Source organism: Lethenteron reissneri, chromosome 65 (assembly GCF_015708825.2).
Source record: "Lethenteron reissneri isolate LAM-NWPU_2019-01 chromosome 65, ASM1570882v1, whole genome shotgun sequence".
NCBI classification, from domain to species: Eukaryota; Metazoa; Chordata; class Hyperoartia; order Petromyzontiformes; family Petromyzontidae; genus Lethenteron; species Lethenteron reissneri.
Window position 1 is genome coordinate 8,449,627 of NC_083843.1, and position 15,236 is coordinate 8,464,862.

Below are 15,236 nucleotides of genomic sequence, written 5' to 3' on the forward strand. Positions count from 1 at the left end.
TTTCTCCGCTGGAAGTCTCCTACCACCACTCTCCCATTGACATATTTCGTTGCTTCCTCTTAATACATTTCACGCGACGGTCAATGGTATTGTGTATAGCAGATTGTATAATAATAAATAGTGTAAAAGTGTAATGTTTAATATAATGTATAAGGTAATATATAGTATCGTAATTGTATAGTGAATATACAGCAGTGTGGTATACAGTAGGGTGGGTAGAATAATATATAGTGTAATATTACAATGTATAGTCTAAACATAAATAGTGCTGGTGGCAAGCGGGCGTTCTCATCACAACCACGTGCTCAGGGGCTCATCAATTTGTGAATATGTGTTTGTTCGAAATGTTTAGCATACTTCCCAACATGCAACAAACCTGAAATGTTGCATGTGGGTAGCTTGCAGAATGTACACCATGCAAAAAGTATAAAATTAGACTGTTCTATTTGGGGAGGGGGTGGGCGCAATAATGGATATATTTGCACGACAAGTGAGCGGTGACGTCACATCTGTGATGTCACCCGCATGCTGCAGCGTTACGCAGTGTGCCTGCTGACGTCACGCATCCCCCCCGCATCCTCCACGTAGGCCATGTATTAATCCAAGACAAGAATCCAAGTCTCGGGCGAAGCCGGGTAGTTAGTTATAGTATTCTGACGCCGTGGGCCAAATTCTATGAATTTAGAAAAACACAATATCTCGCCCTGGCACGTGGGGCCCTCCAGCACGTGAGGCAAACAGGGGTCATATACGTACTCTACATTGAACTTCTTTCACGCAATGCGCAGCCGACCCCGCTAATCGGATTGTGCGGGGGAAGCTCAACAAACTGCCTGCGCGCTCGTTTCCCTCGATAGACGGCGGCGGTGTGGGTGTGGGCACCTACTCTGCACTGTTTTGCAGGCGATGCGGCACTCCGTTTCTGTCTCGAAGTTGTTGGCGTTGCCGTCGCAGCCGCCAAAGTAGAACTTCTGGCAGCGCTGCGTGAGGCTGTTGTAGAAGTAGCGTGGGATGCTGGCCTTGCAGGGCCCAATCTCTCTGTCCATCGTGCAGACGTCGGGTATGGAAAGCTCATCATCGCTCTCGTCGCCTGCAGGGAGAACGAGGAGGACCCTATAACAAAAAACTATTTTGTTCGCGCATGTTCACGTTGAACTTCTTTCGAACCATGCATTGCCAACCGTGATAACACTGGACAAAAAAAAAATCTGGCCTGGACTTTTGCAGCTGTTTTAGACTAATTTCAGGGTGTTGATTCCAAATCTGATCTCAGATTTGCTCTGTCACATCATTTTTATGCTATCGGCATACCCCATTTTCATTGATTTTACCCGAAATTAACTCTGTCACTTATGATTGCAAGTTGTTGAGAGTCAGTGACTGCTTTAGTGTTAAAATATGGTGCTGTATTTTTAAGATAGTGTGTTTATAATATCATTTTATGTAGATATCCATATTTATTTCATATTTTTCTTCTGCATTTTTTATTGAAATTGCAATATTTGATATCTCAAAAACCTGATGTGATAGACAAAAACTGATGCCAGATTTGGAATCAGCACCCCAAAATGACCTTAAACCCGTTGGAATACCTCATGCCAGAAAAAGTGTGTTGACCAGTGTAATCGGAGTTAAGGGCCCACTGAGCTGAATACCTCTTCAGACGTGACCTGACCGCCATAAATTACAGCGTAACAAAGTGGCGGCTTATCACGTGGAAGTGTATGGCAGCCGAATACTCTATAAATGCACGTTGATTCTAAACGTGGAGCGGAAAACCCGGAAGACCCGGAGAAAAATCCACACGACCACGGGGAGAGAAACTGAAAACTACAAATATACAGAAGGCGTCAAGGTCGGGATCGAACCCACGACCTACTGTATCCAGGTGAGATAGCTAATATCTCGCCACCGCGGCACCACTCTAACCACTGTGGCACCCCGGGGCTTAACTCCTGTCGTAGAAACGATGGTTTATGCACCGTACATATTTGTCTCACCAATGTCGTGTTCAATCACATTTCTGGCTCAGCAATCATTGGAAGGACGTAATAAACCATTTCGGATCTTAACTGATTGTGTTCACGTTTACGGTGACTTTCAGACTGCAGTCAACTCACTGGCATTGACTATATCTTTTATTCTCCACAGGGAATGGATTCTTTGCTCCGCTGGAAGTCTCCTATCACCACTCTCCCATTGACATATTTCGTTGCTTCCTCTTAGTACCTTTCACGCGACGGTCAATGGTATAGTGTATAGCAGATTGTATAATAATAAATAGTATAAAAGTGTAATGTTTAATATAATGTATAAGGTAATATATAGTATCATAATTGTATAGTGAACTAGCTGTACTACCCGGCTTCGCCCGGGACTTGTATCCACCACGGCCGGCCGCCTTTGTCTCCCCAGTGGCGATGTTAATACGCCACACCAGTTACTCGTTTTGAGGCTGAGTCCCTCCCTCGCCACTCTCCCTCCCTCGCCACTCTCCCTCCCTCGCCACTCTCCCTCCCTCGCCACTCTCCCTCCCTCTCCACTCTCCCTCCCTCTCCACTCTCCCTCCCTCCCTCGCCACTCTCCCTCCCTCACCACTCTCCCTCCCTCACCACTCACGCCCGGCCGCCTTTGTCTCCCCAGTGGCGATGTTAATACGCCACACCAGTTACTCGTTTGAGGCTGAGTCGACCTAGGGTAGGTTGAAATAATCGTCACCGGTGGTGGCCGTGAGCGGGAATCGAACTCGGTTCGCCGGGTTGGTAGCGCAGCGTAGCGTTAAGCACTACACCCACTGCTCCTCACACACCACACACGCACAGACACACACACAGACACACACACATAGACACACGCAAACACACACAGACAGACACAGACAGACACACACACACACAGACACACAGACAGCACGCTAACCACTACACTACCGCTCCCCACACACCACACACGCACACACACAGACACACACACAGACACACACACACAGACACACACACACAGACACAGACAGCACGCGAACCACTACACTACCGTTCCCCCTACACAACACACGCGCGCGCGTCCATAGGTACACATACACGCGCTTGCTGCAGACACACACGACTTTCAGGGTGCGTACGGCAGTAAACGACTGAAATAATAAAGCGGCAATGCTGCGCGAGGAACGCCTTAGACCTGCAACACATTTGTGTAATGCGAGCGTAAACACACAAACACATACAAACACATACACACACATACATACACACACATACACACAAACACATACACACACATACACACACATACATACACACAGACATACACATACACACAAACACACAAACACATACACAATACACACACACATACATGCAGACACACAGACACACACATAACACACATACATACACACACATACATACACAGAAACACATACACACACATACATACACACACACATACATACACACAAACACATACACACACGTACATACACACATACATACAGACACACAGACATACACATAAACACATACAAAAAAACCCACATACATACACACACACATACATAAACACAAACACATACACAGACATACATACACACATACATACAGACACACAGACATACACATAAACACATACACACATACACATGACCCGGCTTCGCCCGGGACTTGGATCCACCACGCCCGGCCGCCTTTGTCTCCCCAGTGGCGATGTTAATACGCCACACCAGTTACTCGTTTGAGGCTGAGTCGACCTAGGGGAGGTTCAAATAATCGTCACCGGTGGTGGCCGTGAGCGGGAATGGAACTCGGGTCGGCGGGTTCGTAGCGTGGCGCGCTAACCACGACACTACAATGCGTTACGCTTCCGTTGTAGGATTTGTGTGAGGCGCGCCGATCCGTTGTAGGGTTTGTGTGAGGCGTGCCGATCTGTTGTAGGGTTTTAGTGAGGTGCGCCGATCCGTTGTAGTGTTTTAGTGAGGCGCGCCGAACCGTTGTAGGCTTTTAGTGAGGCGCGCCGATCCGTTGTAGGGTTTTAGTGAGGGGCGCCGATCCCCCGCGATACAATAATACTGTGTAATCGCTATAATTTTATGATTTACCGAGCGTATAATAGTAATTGCACACATTGTGGTGGGGGGGGGGAGTGAAGAGGACGTGAAACTTTGTGTTAATGCGTGCGCCTATTTTTAACGGGAATAAAAAATGGCGTCCACCCCGCGGCGAAAAAGTCGCTACTCGTTGCCAGGGGCAACCGCCGTCCAATGAAAGTGCGTATGGTCCGGCGACACACAGACACACAGACAGACAGATAGACAGACAGATTCACGATTTTATATATATAGATATACAGCAGTGTGGTATACAGTAGGGTGGGTAGAATAATATATAGTGTAATATTACAATGTATAGTCTAAACATAAATAGTGCTGGTGGCAAGCGGGCGTTCTCATCACAACCACGTGCTCAGGGGCTCATCAATTTGTGAATATGTGTTTGTTAGAAATGTTTAGCATACTTCCCAACATGCAACAAACCTGAAATTTGGTATGTGGGTAGCTTGCAGACTGTACACCATGCAAAAAGTATAAAAATAGACTGTTGTATTTGGGGGGGGGGGTGGGCGCAATAATGGATATATTTGCACGACAAGTGAGCGGTGACGTCACATCTGTGATGTCACCCGCATGCTGCAGCGTTACGCAGTGTGCCTGCTGACGTCACGCATCCCCCCCCCCACCCTCCACGTAGGCCATGTATTAATCCAAGACAAGAATCCAAGTCTCGGGCGATGCCGGGTAGTAAAGCTAGTATAAGTTATAGTATTCTGACCCTGTGGGCCAAATTCTATGAATTTAGAAAAAACACAATATCTCGCCCTGGCACGTGGGGCCCTCCAGCACGAGAGGCAACCAGGGGTTACGTACGTACTCTACATTGAACTTCTTTCACGCAATGCGCAGCCGACCCCGCTAATCGGATTGTGCGGGGGAAGCTCAACAAGCTGCCTGCGCGCTCGTTTCCCTCGATAGCCGGCGGCGGTGTGGGTGTGGGCACCTACTCTGCACTGTTTTGCAGGCGATGCGGCACTCCGTTTCTGTCTCGAAGTTGTTGGCGTTGCCGTCGCAGCGGCCAAAGTAGAACTTCTGGCAGCGCTGCGTGAGGCGGTTGTAGAAGTAGCGTGGGATGTGGGCCTTGCAGGACCCAATCTCTCTGTCCATCTTGCAGATGGCGGGTATGGAAAGCTCATCATCGCTCTCGTCGCTTGAACTTCTTTCGAACCATGCGTTGCCAACCGTGATAATCGGAGTTAAGGGCCCACTGAGCTGAATACCTCTTCAGACGCGACCTGACCACCACAAATGATAGCGTAACAAAGTAGCGGCTTATCACGTAGAAATGTATGGCACCCGAATGCTCTATAAATGCACGTTGATTATAAACGTGGAGCGGAAAACCCGGAGGACCCGGAGAAAAATCCACACGACCACGGGGAGAGAAACTTCAAACTACAAATATACAGCAGGCGTCAGGGTCGGGATCGAACCCACGACCTCCTGTATACCAGGTGAGATAGCTAACATCTCGCCACCGCGGCACCACTCTAACCACTGTGGCACCCCGGGGCTTAACTCCCGTCGTAGAAACGATGGTTTATGCACCGTACATATTTGTCTCACCAATGTCGTGTTCAATCACAATGCCGCAGGTGACAACAACACGCTCACCCGCCCAGCCACTCAGTCACCGATGCAGTTCAAGACGCTGCTTCTCTTTCTGCTTCTTCCCTCGCAGTGCTCGACTGTGGAATTCCCTCCTTCCACCATCGTCTCTGTTGCTGATATATATATTAATAATGATTGGCCTTCCTCAATTGAACAAACACGTTAAACAAGTATTTATTACAATTTTGGCAAGTGCTGTCGGTTGCTGGCCGTTTTAATGTTTTAATACGTGCGGTATTCATGACATTCTTAGAGCTATCGTGAAGGCTCATCCATAAATTACATCATTGGTCAAGTTTCAATGTGGAATGACGCACAAACATGTTTCAACTAAATCGGTAGCAGTGTAACAACATATTTTCTCTCCATGTGTGTCTTTGAGTTCAACGTACGATATTTTTACTTTTAAGATCATACCCCAGTGAGAGTCGCCACATTCTCTGGATTATTGCATGTTTGTTTGTGCGACCCTATTTAAATTACATTATTGACACAAAGCACAAGTTTGGGGTGCATCTTACTCTCTGGTGCATATTATAGTAATTTGAAAGATACAATATGTATGTGCATTATTTTTTGCTAGCCTTGACCAACATTTGGCAAATTGCAACTGCGTTAAAACAGCCGTCACACAGTCAGGGCTCACGTCTCTTTTCACAATCTTTCTCTTGGCAGGAATAAAAATGTTTTGTGGGAGCCGTGCGGGAGAGGAATTTGCATGGTGGCTTTCACTGAAGCAATCGATGAATTAAAACACCAACGCGCGCCTTTAAGCAGGTTCAGTTTACACGCTAAGCAACAATACTGATAAACTGTCACATGTGAGCGTCGCAATTTAATTCAGGAATCGATTATTATTTTTCTGTTTGCCTGGTCTGTAACGTCTTGCTCGTACTGTCTTCGTCGTAGGTTTCGTTTCGTTTTGCTCCATCTCATTCACTTCCATGAGCCTCCAGATAACTTTGGCAAATCATCAGTATATTATATTAAAAAAAATGTAAAGGTGTAGCTCCGCAATTGCTTGCTCATGCCACAGCTGGCAGAAGGCCCTCCGGTTAGAGGGAGCTCTAGAGCAGGGGTGGGCAAACTTTTTCACTCGCGGGACACAATGGGTTCTAAATTTGACAGAGGGGCCAGGCCAGGAACAGATGGATGGAGTGTTTGTGTGAACTAATATAAATGACATGTAAAAATCATTACATGAAAGGATTTGGCCTTTAACAGGTAGCAAAGTATGTATTTGCAAGGCAATTTAACAAATTGCACGAACATGAACAATACAAAAACATGTCGTAACGTGACTGATCAAACATCATGAAAACCTCTGAGGCCTGCGCCCAAACCAATTACCTCACTTTAACTTCTTTATTATCTACATTAACAGGTTAGAGCAGCCACGCAGGCTGTGTGTCAGAGATTTTGCTCCAACCTCGCTGCAACAACACATCATCACTTTCAGTTTCAGTGGGAACAGTGTTGTTGATCTCCCATTTTTGCCAGTGCATCCAAATCTGGAATTATTTTGGTTGTGGCAATTATCAGGATATATCTGAGGTACTGATCCGTTAACTTTGATCTGTGACGGGCTTTGTTGGCGTTCATGACGCTGAATGTCTGCTCACACACATAAGTCGAGCCAAACATAGTCAGTATCTTCTGTGCAGTCCTCCGGAGGTTTGGAAACGTGGCTCTGTTAAGTGAAGCATAAAAGTCATTCAGTTTAACAGAGTTGAACTTCTCTTTTAGGATGGAGTCAGACTGAAGATCTATCAGTTCCAACTGCAGCTCCTGTGGTGCTGTTTCAGGGTCTTGTGACAGGGGACAGGACACCAGCTGAAATGACTGTTCAATGTTTTCAAAATCAGTGAACCTACGGCAGAATTCTCCGTGCAGGTCCTCAAGTGATTTGCTGTATTTTTTTGCGTTTCGCGGTGCCTCTTCCTGCATGGCAAGTGTAGGGAAATGAGCGAAAGATTTTTTCGCAATTTGTCCGGAGAACAAAGTGAGCTTGGATTTGAAGGCTTTCACATGTTTGTACATGTCGTGAACAAACTGATCTTTCCGCTGCAGTTTCACATTCAGCTCATTCATGTGTGAAAATATGTCCACAGCAATCGCAAATTCACTAAGCCAGTTCTTGTCGCTTAGCTCAGGGAATTCATCAGATTTCCCCATCAACTCCAAAAATCCGATGATGTCCTCTTTCAGCTCCCACACTCGTTGTAACACTTTCCCCAAACTTAACCAGCGGACACGAGAGTGGTACAGCAAGTCCTGATGATCCGCATCAGTTTCCTCCAGGAACGTAATAAACTGACGGTGCTGAAGTCCCCTTACTCGTATAAAGTTCACAAGTTTTACGACTGGATTCACGACATGATTAAGCTGCAATACAGACTTACACAGGGATTCCTGATGGATGATGCAGTGAAGGAAAATAAGATCCTGGACAGGGTTTTCCTCTTTCAATTTATCCTGGATTCTTTTCAGCAGCCCAACATTTTTTCCAGTTAAATTTGGCGATCCATCCGTTGTGACATTGACAAGTTTACTCCAAGGTAGCTTCATTCTTTCAATGATAGCAGATACCTGGTTATACAGGTCCTCTACCCACGTTGTTCCTTTTAGGGACTCCATGGTCAAAAACTCCTCTGTTATCGCAAAACTGTCGTCAATGCCTCGGATAAAAATGAGGAGCTGAGCAGTGTCTTTTACGTTCGTACTTTCATCCAGTGCTAGTGAATATAATTCAAAGGAATCAGACTTTTTGTTTATTTGACTGGCTATATTTTCATCAATCAGTTCCACACGGCTAGTCACAGTCCTGCATGATAAACTGACTTTTTCAAATTTGCTTTTGATCTCCGGACACAAGATGTCTGCTGTCTGTACCATGCATTCTTTTACAAACTCGCCTTCGGAGAAAGGCTTGCTAGCCTTTGCTATTTCGAATGCCACCAAAAAACTTGCCTTGGTAGTTGCTGAGTCTGTAAATTAGCCGCCAACCTCTGAGCCGTAGCCGCCCGTTCTTTCGTTGACTACTTGCTAGCGTAGTTAGCATGCTTCGTAGCAAAGTGACGGCTGATGTTGTACTCCTTGAAAACTGCGATATTTTCTCGGCATATCAGGCATACAGCCTTCGATTGGACTTCGGTGAAAAAGTATTATCAGAGTTGCTTCTTTTTGTTTGCTTTTTTGACTACTTGTGTTGTGGTTATTGCAAACATGATGCCTTGAATAAAGGTGTCAGTTTTTTTTACCAGTTTAAAAGGGTAAAAACCTACTACTATATTTTGCCACTGGTAAAAGAGATCTCATAGTGTAAATGCTTACCCCGAGCTCTCAAGACTCTGATATTGCACTGTGTTTGAGTTGTACGCCTTCTGGTGTCATCTGGTCCAACACCAATGGGGACTAGGCTCTAAAAAAGAGCCGTCTCGGGTGTGGACCAATCAACTTCAAGGACAGTGCATATTATTATCATTATCAGAGTTGCTTCTTTTTGTTTGCTTTTTTGACTACTTGTGTTGTGGTTATTGCAAACATGATGCCTTGAATAAAGGTGTCAGTTTTTGTACCAGTTTAAAAGGGTAAAAACCTACTACTATATTTTGCCACTGGTAAAAGAGATCTCATAGTGTAAATCATGTGCCCTTTCGAGCCCGAAACACCACGCTCACGGTCAAAGTGCGCCCTCTAATGGGAAAATGGGGGCATTACAGGAGGAAGGTAAAATTTAATTTAATAATAATAATATTTGGACAAGTTCGGCGAGCCGGATTGAAAAGCCCAACGGGCCGTATACGGCCCGCGGGCCGTGCTTTGCCCATGTCTGCTCTAGAGAGTCCTTCTAGACCAGAGGTGGGCAATGAAAATTCGGTAAAGAAAACCCTCGATATTTCAAGAGCCGCAACGCGACGTGAATACAAGACCGTGGGGTCCTTAATAAACAACGTCACGACGCAGTCCTCAAAGAGCCGCATTCGTCTCCGGAGCCGCAGGGTGCAGACCCCTGTCCTAGACGGTATATGGGCCTACTCTTCCACGCTGGCCAGATGCCGTGGAGGATGCGGTAGTATTCGCAATTTCCCCCATCCACACGCGACCTGTTTTTTTCCGCTGGGTAAACAAGAGATGGGGATTTTGAGGAAACTTGCACCGTTGTTTCAACTGCTGCGCCGGAAGTTCAAATGGAAAAAGGCGATCTCTGCATTGCACGTCCAGTGTGCTGACTATTACACCATCCATATAATTTATATCAATCATAAATGGTCGCACGGGATTTTAACCAGCGAAAGAAAGCATTACATTCCTTCCGAATAGTGTCCCAACCGCAGCTGGTGACAATTCATTGGCGTGAATGCAGCCACTAAAATTATCTGGTAGACCCAGGGGAAGCAATTCGACCACTTTTCTCTCAGGGTACGACATCAATTGCATCTGGCAAAACGTCAAAAACAGCTAATCTGAACGCACGTTGATTCTAAATGTGGAGGGAAAATTGGAGGACCCGGACAAAATCCACGCGACCACGGGGAGAGAGAGACACGCAAACTCCAAATATATAACAGGCGTCAGGGTCGAGATCGAACCCATCACCCTCCTGCATGCCAGGTGTGGCAATAAACATCTCACCACCGCGGCACCATTCCTTGCACCGAGGATTTGATTCCTTGCACCCGAAGGAACTTCGCAATGACACATACGGGGCTTGATTTCTCACGGAATATTTTCATATATTTTAAGGACCCACAAAACCCCCTCCTCCCCCTACCTTGTACCACCCCCACCACCCTGAGGAAGAGGTGGGGCCTCAGGAAGCAGGGAAATATTTTCTGTAACCCAGCCCAGGACGGCTCTGGCCGAAATTAAGCCGCCCCGGGCACGCCTACGTTCAACCACGTGCCCCTACAAACTCGATCAGCATGTGGTTAGTACGGAACATTAAAACATGACAGGCAGGGTTTCGGGTATTTTTCTTTCCATTCAAGCAGTAACAGTGCCATACTCTTTGGTTTTTTCGGTAATGTCACGAAAGAACCAAAGAGTTTGGATTCCTGCAGTCACAAAAGCTTCAAATCAAGATAGTAACAGTGCCAACCTAAGCAACTGACCTTTTGGCTTATGAGAAGAAAAAGGGGGGGGGGGCAGAGGGCGATGGGGAAGAAAAAACATCAGAATCAGAATATTTAGTTAGACTGGAGAAGTACAATGAGCTATGAAGCTCTTTTTCACAGACGCCCAGTTAAAGGGCCGCTGCAGCGTTGTCCGAATGAGAAAGACCGATTCATTCTGAGCAATACATCGGTGTCTATTGATCCCACCACACCTCTTCAGCGGAAGAGTAGAGAGAATACAAAGTAAAATAATCGATTTTATGTGGCCTCGTCGTCAACATCAAGAGGTCATCGTGGCCAAAGCCATCGATGCCACCACCACTGCTACCGCACCTCATCGCCAGCACCTTCCACCCTCCACCTGATCCCACAGCTGATGCACAGTCGACACGTGACCTCCAATATCTGCCCTGACAGTAGAAAAATTAAAACCTAAAATACTTTTTTCATGTTACCAGGTAAGGCCCACTGAGCTCTAAAGCTATTTTTAAGAATTCTAGATTTGAAGCTTTCGTGACTGCAAGGATTCATATTCTTGGGGTTTTTTCGGTAAAGTCACGTAGGTAAAAAAATAAAATTAAAATTAATAAAAGTAAAATAAAAATAAAATAAAATCACGACGTTTCGGAGGCAACACAAGCTTCCGTCTTCAGGTGGAACCGTCACAGCACGCTTGCTGTATCAAGTAAATGAGAAATTTCAAGAGATCCGACCTTGTATATATACTGGTTGAGGGGAAAGGAGCCAGGGTAGGCCCCTGGATAGGAGTTATTTTTTATTTTTAAGAAGTGACCTGGCCGCCACAAATGATAGCTCGACGAATTGGCTTATCGCACGGAAATGTATAGCAACCAAATACTCTAAATGCGTGATGTCGATTCAAAATGTGGAGGGAAAATCGGAGGAGCCGGAAAAATATCCACACGACCACAGGGAGAGAGACACTCAAACTCCAAATATATACGGCAGGCGTCAGTGTCGGGATCAAACCCACGATCTCCTGCATACCAAGCGAGGGACTTACATCTCGCCACCGCGGGCCCCCCCCCTTCCCCGTGCCATGTGTTCTTTGGTTTTTCCCTCGGTCGCCGCACTCACGTGGTGGAGACCAACCCTCCACGCACGTCCCACCGAGTGCATCTGCTTTTGTCTCACGGCATTGTAAAAGCATCAATGAACACGCAAGCTCGTACCACATGTCACCTCCCCGCCCCCCGCCGTGTGACGATGATAAACCTCGCACGCCCGCAGTGTGCACAAATGCGATAGATTCCAGATAGGGTCGGTAAAGTTGGCCCCCACCCTCGCTTCGTCAAGGACAAGTGGAGTTCCACCGCAACTCCAACGGCAACACCTGGCCATTGACTCAGTAATAACCCCCACTGATCGTGGACTCCCCCGTGTATGGAAAGGTTCCATCGGTAGCACAATCGGCATTTGCCTCGCTGTAACAGAAGAGTTAAAAAATGAAAACGCACTCAAAAAAATAGTACCGCATTTTTTTTCTATAATGGCGCGGGGCGTCTCTTTGTTCCGTACGTATCTTAAAACGCGTCAAAGCTCTGTCAGGCCGCACGTGTGGGGCCCAGCGGGGCACGGACCTCTGGTCTTGTGGCACTTGCAGCTCTCCACGCACTCCTCGGTCGTGTGGAAGTTGTTGTCGTTGCCTCCGCAGCCGCCGTAGATGAAGATCTCGCATTGGCCCGTGGTCATGTTGTAGAAGTGACGCGGGATGGCGGCCTTGCAGTTGCCAGTCACCGGCTCAAAGCGGCACTTCTTGGGCACCTCTGCAGTGGGGGGAGGGGGAGGGGTGGTGGAGACACGGCGGGGAGTTTAAACACCGACGTGCAAGGGCAATGACGATGGCGGGGCGTGCAGATGAATGTCGCAGTGGGACTAACTTCTATGGCACATGTCGTGATGGGTACTTCAAGATTGGATGTTCAGTGCTCACCCGAGCTGCTTTGGTTTCTGGTTGCCAAACGAATACATGATGAGGTCGCACTCTTTACGCACAAATTGCTCGCCACAAAGGAACCACGATACCTTGCTGATCTCGTCAAGGAGCATAAACCATCGTGCAAACTCCGACCATCCTCGCAGCGGATTTTGGCTAACCAAGACGGTCACCGCATCACGCGCTTTCAGATGCAGCCGTCTGGAATGCTCTTCCGTCCGCTATTAGTAAGCCAAAGGACGTATGGACTTTCAAATCTAGTTTCTAAACTAATTTCTTTATAACTGCTTTTTGTGTTTAGTGTGTTGTCCTTCCCCCGCACCTCTGATTAACACTGTTGTCTACGTAAGGTGCGAAACAAGTTCAACAAACATAAATAGTGCTGGTGGCAAGCGGGCGTTCTCATCACAACCACGTGCTCAGTGGCTCATCAATTTGTGAATATTTGTTTGTTCAAAATGTGTTGCATACTTCTCAACATGCAACAAACCTGAAATTTGGCATGTGGGTAGCTTGCAGACTATACACCATGCAAAAAGTATAAAAATAAACTTTTATATATTTTTTTTGGAGGGGGGGGGGGCGCAATAATGGATATATTTGCACGGCAAGTGAGCGGTGACGTCACATCTGTGATGTCACCCGCATGCGGCAGCGTTACGCAGTGTGCCTGCTAACGTCACGCATCACCCCCCCCCACCCTCCGCGTAGGCCGTGTATTACTCCAAGACCAGAATCCAAGTCTCGGGCGAAGCCGGGTAGTAAAGCTAGTATAAGATATAGTATTCTGACCCCGTGGGCCAAATTCTATGGGTTAGGAAAAAACACAATATCTCGCCCTGGCACGTGGGGCCCTTCGGCATGTGTGGCCCTCCAGCACGTGAGGCAACCAGGGGTTATGTACGTACTCTACATTGAACTTCTTTCACGCCATGCGCAGCCGACCCCGCTAATCGGATTGTGCGGGGGAAGCTCAACAAACTGCCTGCGCGCTCGTTTCCCTCGATAGCCAGCGGCGGTGTGGGTGTGGGCACCTACTCTGCACTGTTTTGCAGGCGATGCGGCACTCCGTTTCTGTCTTGAAGTTGTTGGCGTTGCCGTGGCAGCCGCCAAAGTTGAACTTCTGGCAGCGCTGCGTGTAGCGGTTGTAGAAGTAGCGCGGGATGATGGCCTCGCAGGGCCCAATCTCTCTGTCCATCGTGCAGATGGCGCGTATGGAAAGCTCATCATCGCTCTCGTCGCCTGCAGGGAGAACGGGGAGGACCCAATAACAAAAAAACTATTTTGTTTGCGCATGTTTACGTTGAACTTCTTTCGAACCATGTGTAGTATGGTTCCCGGGAGACTTGACACGTAGTTGGAGGCACACGCTTATTTATTAACACCAGCACGTAACTCGGAAGCTTACAGTAACTGAAGGGGTATCGGCCCCTTCACCCGTCTAGCTACGGAACACAACAGCCTAGCTCACAGCTAGCTTACACCTAGGTTACGGCACCATGAATACCCAGACCCGCTCTTAGAAGAGCGTCGGTTCTGGGCTCTGGGGGCCACGCCGCTGGCTTGCCTGGTCGGTCCTTAAAAGGACAGCGATCCCAGGGAGTTCCAGGGCCGGTCTAGCTGGTCTTCTTTCTTCACTGGTTACAGCTTAACACTAGACCCAGAACCCTTCGGCTCACCGCCTTAAATAGCCATCTCCCCCCTGAGGGGAGGGGCTGTGGGGGATCGAAGCGTACGGCGAGGACGTCGCTGCGAGCACCTGCCCGCGTACCGACGTAGCCACGCCCATTGTGTTTGTTTGCCATCCGCGGCAAGTCTAAATCCGGCCGTCCACAACGGCTCTACACATGCATTGCCAACCGTGATAACACTGGTCAACAAAAAAAAATCTGGCCTGGACTTTTGCAGCTGTTTTAGACTAATTTCAGGGTGCTGATTCCAAATCTGATCTCAGATTTGCTCTATCACATTTCATTTTTATGCTATCGGCATACCCCATTTTCATTGATTTTACCCGAAATTAACTCTTTCACTTATGATTGCAAGTTGTTTCGAGTCAGTGACTGCTTTAGTGTTAAAATATGGTGCTGTATTTTTAGGATAGTGTGTTTATAATTTCATTTTATGTAGATATCCAGATTTATTTAATATTTTTCTTCTGCAGTTTTGATTGAAAATTCAATATTTGATATTTCAAAAACCTGATGTGATGTACAAAAACTGATGCCAGATTTGGAATCAGCACCCCAAAATTACCTTAAAACCGTTGGAATACCTTATGCCAGAAAAAGTGTGTTGACCAGTGTAATCGGAGTTAAGGGCCCACTGAGCTGAATACCTCTTCAGGCGCGACCTGACTGCCACAAATTATAGCGTAACGAAGTGGCGGCTTATAACGTAGAAGTGCATGGCAGCCGAATGCTCTATAAATGCACGTTGATTCTAA

At 47.1% G+C, this 15,236-nt stretch overlaps 2 protein-coding genes across 2 annotated transcripts in view; one reads left to right on the forward strand and one right to left on the reverse strand.

Annotated features, from left to right (window-relative positions):
• The window catches only part of AP3M2 (adaptor related protein complex 3 subunit mu 2), a gene marked incomplete at its 5' end in the record, with an annotated part of 280,782 nt that overhangs the window by 124,566 nt on the left and 140,980 nt on the right, over nucleotides 1–15,236 (forward strand). The gene's annotated exons all lie outside the window — the stretch shown is intronic.
• LOC133359428 (papilin-like) overlaps nucleotides 1–15,236 on the reverse strand; it is a 35,168-nt gene that overhangs the window by 11,756 nt on the left and 8,176 nt on the right. The window contains exons 2-4 of the mRNA XM_061577841.1: nucleotides 13,829–14,049; nucleotides 12,435–12,620; nucleotides 894–1,090 (exon numbers count right to left, since the gene is read on the reverse strand). Coding sequence (XP_061433825.1) covers nucleotides 894–1,090; nucleotides 12,435–12,620; nucleotides 13,829–14,049 — 604 coding nt within the window. The remainder of the gene's footprint in view (nucleotides 1–893; nucleotides 1,091–12,434; nucleotides 12,621–13,828; nucleotides 14,050–15,236) is intronic.